Raw genomic sequence first — 6,239 nt, forward strand, 5'->3', positions numbered from 1 at the left:
TTTCTAAATTAAGAAACTTTCCATTTTTTCAATTTCCATCCTCCGTTATCTAAATCTAAAAATCAATATCATCTCAAAACTTGGTTAAAAGCCCCATGACACCATCTCTAAGGTTTTTTTTTTTTTTTTGATCGGTAAAGAGGGGAGGCAAGACCCCGACCAGAATTCATTAAAGAACTAAAGAAAATACAAGGAGCTATGGAGGCTTAAAAAGCCTAGTACAGAAGGACCAAGGACCAAACAAGGAAAAATCAGTAGTACAGAGCATAAATATAGAGGCCCAAGAAGGCACTAACAAGATCCAAGAGATGAGGAAACGAGCCAGAGGAACGAAGGCAATCAAAGTCTTCCAGGTGATAAACATAAAGAATCCTTATAATCTCGGGTAGGAGGTCCCTGAAGCATCGAGGGAGGTAATGTCTTTAAGGTCTTGGGGGATGAGATGGATGGGAATGTCATCACCTTCACAGTAGCAGTAAGGTTTGGAGAGAAAATCCGCCCCCGCATTTGCTTCCCTCCAGTTATGGGAGATATGCCATTCCTTAAAGGTGGAGAGGATTTGTCTGATATTGTGAATGATTGGGATAGCCTTCCAGGGGGTTTGCCAAAGATGAAGAATGACATTTACAGATATCAGCGAGTCAGATTCGATCCACAAATTGTGGCAGCCCTTGGCAGCAGCCAACTTGATACCATAATAAATTGCCTTCATTTCAAGAAGGTGAATGTCCTCAACATCAGCTCTGATAGAGTACAGAGCTAGAGTATCCCCATGCCAGTTTCGGATAATCCCACCAAGCCCAGCTTTGTCATTGACCAGGGCGGCATCAGAGTTAAGTTTGGACCAATTAGCTTTAGGACATTCCCAAGAACAGAACTGGGCAATCTGATCCTTTTGGATACAAGCAAGGCCAAAACTTTCAGCAGTTTTTATATTTCTTGGGTTCCTTATGTCATTTAGGTGGAGATGAAGCATTCTACCTCGAATAGCACTAAGGATGGTCTGGAGGATGAGCTGTTTATGTCTTGGAGGTTTGCCATGAATTCTGTTATTCCTTTCGCACCAGATCATATAGATGGCAGTACAGAAACCCACCTTAATGAGGGTTGAAGCCTGACCATCACCCTTGAAATTGCAGCGGATCCATTCCTCTTCTTTCAAAAGAGTCTTGAGAGGTCTTCGTCTATATCCACATTTCCAGGTGATAGTACGCCAGATCCACGAAGAGAAAGAACAATTAAAGAACAGGTGATCGACGGATTCAGGAACAGCTCTGCATAAAGGTTTCCTATCTCTAAGGTTTCCTATCTCTAAAAGATGAATATTTTGTAAAGTTTTTAAAATAAGAAACTTTCTATTTCTTCAATCTTAATCTTTCATCAACTAAATCTAGGACTAAATTTCATCTTATCCTCATCCCAAAACTTGGCTAAACGCTCCTTGACACTATCTCCAGGGTTTCTTATGTCCAAACAATGGATATCTTATAAACTTTCAAAATTAAGAAACTTTCTATTTTTTCAATCTCCATCATGCGTCAACTAAATCTAAGATTCAATATCATCTCAGAACTTGGCTAAAAGCTCATTGACAGCATCTCTAGGGTTTTCTATTTCTAAAAGATGTATGTTTTATAATGTTTCTAAAATCAGAAACTTTCTATTTTTTCAATTCTCATCCTCATCCTAAAACTTGGCTAAAAGCTCCTTAACACCATCTATAGGGGTATAAAAATTTTATATTTTTTAAAGTTTCTAAAATCAGAAACTTTTTATTTTTTCATTCTCTATCTTCAAAAACTAAAATTAAGATTCATTACAACTGCATCCTCAGCTCAAAACTTGGCTAAAAGCACCTTGACACAATCTCTAGGGTTTCATATGTCTAAAAGATAGATGTTTTATAAAGTTTCTAAAATAAGAAACTTTTTATTTTTTCCCCAACCTTCATTAACTAAATCTAAGACTCAATACCATCGCTAACTCATCCCAAAACTTGGCTCAGCGCTCCTTAACACCATTTCTAGAGTTTACTAAGTGTAAAAGATTGATGTTTTACGAAAATTCTAAAATAAGAAACTTTCTATTTTTTCAATCTCCGTCATTCAACAAATAAATCTAAGATTCAATACCATCTCGTTCTTATCCTAAAACTTGGCTAAAAGCTCCTTGACACCATCTCATTCTCATCCCAAAACTTGGCTAAAAGCACTTTGACACCATCTCTTGATTTCTTATGTCTAAAAGATTGATGTTTTATAAAGTTTCTAAAATAAGAAAATTTCTATATTTTCAATCTCCATCCTTCATCAAGTCAATCTAAGATTCAGTACCATGTAATCCTCATCTCAAAACTTGTCTAAAAGCTCCTTGACACCATCTAGAGGGTTTCCTATGTCTAAAAGATGGATGTTTTAGAAAAGTTCTAAGATTAGAAACTTTCTGTTTTTCAATATCCATCCTTCATCAACTAAATATAAGATTCAATACCACCTCATGCTCATATCAAAACTTGGCTAAAAGCTCCACCACACCATCTCCTAGGGCTTCATATGTAAAAAAGATAGACGATTTTTAGAAATTCTAAAATAACAAACTGTTATTTTTTCGCCATCCTTCATCAACAAAATTTAAGATTCAATACCATCGCTAAGTCATCTCAAAACTTGGATCAAAGCTCCTTCACACCATCTCTAGGGTTTCCTATGTCTAAAAGCTGAATGTTTTGTAAAGTTTCTAAAATAAGAAACTTTTTATTTCTTCAATCTCCATCATTCATCAACTAAATCTAAGATTCAATTTCATCTCATCGCCATCCCAAAAGTTGGCTAAAAGCCCTTTGACACTATCTCTAGGGTTTCCTATGTCTAAAAGATTAATGCCTTATAAAGTTAGAGATTAAGAAACTTTATATTTTTTCAATCTCCATCATGCGTCAACTAAATCTAAGATTAAATATCATCTCATACTCATATGGATTCCCTTGGTGCTTTCACTATGGATTCCCTTAATTGCGGGGAATCAACCAAATTACAATGGTTCGGCTCCGCCTCGCAAGACTCAGAATGAACCAGAGAAAACTCTGCGTCTCCAACACTCGCTCTTGAGATGGCTATGTATCTCTTCGCACTCGCCAAAAAACCAATGTTCTTCAAAGAAAGAAAACTAAAAATCCCTTTACAAGGGTTACAAAGGATGGATGTAGATGTACAAATTTAAGCCTAATCTACTTCCTTGGTTAGAGATGAGAGAGGCACTAAGAACACTTTGGTTTGTTCTTTAGAATGTTCAAAATAATGTTCAAAGATGGTTTAGAAAGGTTTAGATAGTGTACATATAGCCCATTTGAAAATATGACCGTTTGGGGGTAAAACTGAAAAAAACAGAGTTGAAAAAGTCAACGAGAAAAAGCCTCGACGGTTGACCCGGCCACAGCGGTCGCTCGCCCTTATCGGGCGCCTTTTTTTATTTTCAAATTCTCTATCGTCGCGGTCGACCGACCCAGTGGCGGTCGTCCGGCGAGGACTACCTGTTCGCTCAAAACCTTTACGTAGTCGACCGACCCTTTGCGGTCGTCCGCCCCAACCATGCTGGATTGTTTCTGTATGAAACCGTAACACATCCGCGGTCGGCCAGGACTACTTCGGTCGACCGGCCCGATAAGTTTTGAGATGCCTGGAATTCCAGGTTCCATCTCGCGGTTGCCCGGTCGACCGGCCCTGTATGAAATTCCTATTTTACTTTAAAACCTTTTGGGACTTTTGGGCCATGGACTTTGGGATTTAATCCTACATTTTCAAATACAATTTCAAATACATTTTATCCTATGTTTAGTGCCTTTGACATTTTTAAAAAAAAGGAGAGGAGTACAAACTCTATTGACTTGAAAAGCACTACAATCTTCTCTTGGTCTTCAAGGCTTCAAGTCCACCAAGCTTCTTGGATCATCCTAGCTTTGCACTCCAAATGCATTACAATTTAGCTTCAATGCCTTGATCCAAGCTTCCTTGATTGCACACTAATGAGATCTACAACTTGGACAATTAAAAGCACATTAGTGATATAAAATCACTTATGTATGAAATCATCAAAACAAGAAGGTAATGCCAAGGATGGAACCATTGGGTTTACATTCAACCCCTTTTTTATGGTGACATTCACAAGAGATTTGCTAATAAGCACATACATTTCTCTCCCCCTATGGCATCAACAAAAAGATGGGGCAAAAGATAATAACAAGGGAAAAGATATGCAATATGGAAACTCCCCCTAAATCAAGGAAAACATGCACACATATAACCCCCCCTATTTAATTGACAAATATAATAAATGAGGGATTGGAAAAAAATATACAAACTAAGTTTAAATCTCTCCCCTTTTATGAAAATAACTCTTCATATCAAAGACAAACACTCAAAACAAGAGGGATTTTTATTTTCTTTTATAAAATAAAACCTGCCAAGGTAAGCAAATAACCAAGAATACATTTGAACCTTGGGCTTTATATCATTAAATGCAATGGATATTCAAGATTTAGCACAAGACCCTAATACTAAACCAATTTCAAAATGAAATTAAGTTGGGGCTTTGGGAACCCAATAAATTTTGGTCCCAATGCTATCCCTACTCAATTTTGATGCACATTGGAATTGATAATGCCCATAAAGGCCATAATAATGGCATCGAATTGAGGGGTTAGCTAGGCTAGTTACATTATGATATACACTTCTAGATCTAACACTAGCCTTCCTAAGGATTATGTCTATAATTTTGTCTCCATTCATAAAACCATATAGACACATCCTGAGCCTCTCATTTTCATTTTGAAGATTTAAATAGTTTGAAAACTCAAATCTTTCATCTTCAATAGACTTGGATGAACTTGCCATGTTTTGAAAGCTCAAAACATGAGTCTCAAGTTCACTCAAGCGACCCTTAAGGGTCTTATTTTCAAACTTTAAATCTCCTTCCATTTTGGCTTGGGCTTGAAACTTAGAAGAAAAGTTTTGATTTAAAGATTCAAGTTCTTTTTTAATATGAGAAAGATTTTTCTTTAAAGCTTTATTTTTTGACATTTGCAAATCCAAAGTTTCACAAACTTCATTATAAGTCTTCTCATTATCATTAGAACTTGAACTAGAAGATGGATGGGAGCATACCTCATTTTTATCTTCTTCGATGTTGGCCATTGGACATACGGTAGGTTCAATATGGGCCGAGATACAGAAGTTTGATTTTTCTTCCTTAGAGGTCTTACTTGATGATGAACTAGTGCTATCACTAAGCCAATCCCAATTTGCCACGTGTGCTCTAAACTTCTTCCCATATTTCTTCTTCTTGTTCTTGAGAAGAGGGCATTCCGGCTTTATGTGTCCGGGTTTGCCACATTCATAGCATTTTATTGGGTCCTCCTCCTTCTTCTTTTCCTCCTTTTTCTTATTATCTTTTCTTCCTTTCTTCTTCTACATCGCAATTCATAACATTTTAATACGCTCTCATTCTCAACTCAAAACATCGCTAAAAGAAACATGATATCATCTCTAGGGTTTCCTATGTCTAAAAGACGGATGTTTTATAAAGTTTCTAAAATAAGAAACTTTTAATTTTTCAATCTCCATCCTTCATCAACTAAATCTAAGATTCAATATCCTCTCATTCTCATCCCAAAACTTGGCAAAAGCTACTTGACACCATCTCTAGGGTGTCCTATGTCTAAAAGATGGATGTTTTATAATGTTTCTAAAATACGAAACTTTCTATTTTTTCAATCTCCATCACTCATCAACTAAATCTAAGATTCAATACCCTCTCATTCTCATCTCAAAACTTGGCTAAAAGCTACTTGACACCATCTCTAGGGTGTCCTATGTCTAAAAGATGGATGTTTTATAATATTTCTAAAATAAGAAACTTTCTATTCTTTCAATCTCCATCATTCATCAACTAAATCTAAGATTCAATACCCTCTCATTCTCATCCCAATACTTGGATAAAGCTCGTTGACATCATCTCTAGGGTTTCAATACCGTAAAAGATGGTCCTTCATCAACTAAATCTATGATTCAATACCATCTCATCCTCACCTCAAAACTCGGCTAAAAGCTCCTGAACACCATCTTTAGGGTCTCCTATGTCTAAAAGATGGATGTTTTATAAAGTTTCTAAAATAAGAAACTATCTAGTTTTTCAATCTCCATCCTTTATCAACTAAATCTAAGATTTAATACCATCTCATTATC

At 36.3% G+C, this 6,239-nt stretch overlaps 1 protein-coding gene across 1 annotated transcript; it reads right to left on the bottom strand.

The window, feature by feature from the left end:
• Nucleotides 1-373: 373 nt before the first annotated feature.
• Nucleotides 374-5,189, bottom strand: LOC143888961 (uncharacterized). Its single transcript, XM_077393339.1, has 2 exons — nt 5,074-5,189; nt 374-1,274 (listed from the first exon to the last, which is right to left on the bottom strand). Exons 1-2 carry the CDS (start codon nt 5,187-5,189, stop codon nt 374-376), a joined length of 1,017 nt encoding a protein of 338 aa, XP_077249454.1.
• Between the last annotated feature and the right edge of the window lie 1,050 nt (nt 5,190-6,239).

The sequence above is a fragment of the Tasmannia lanceolata genome, unplaced genomic scaffold (assembly GCF_043159265.1).
Source record: "Tasmannia lanceolata isolate RefF3 unplaced genomic scaffold, GAP_Taslan_0.1 ptg000012l, whole genome shotgun sequence".
NCBI lineage: Eukaryota > Viridiplantae > Streptophyta > Magnoliopsida > Canellales > Winteraceae > Tasmannia > Tasmannia lanceolata.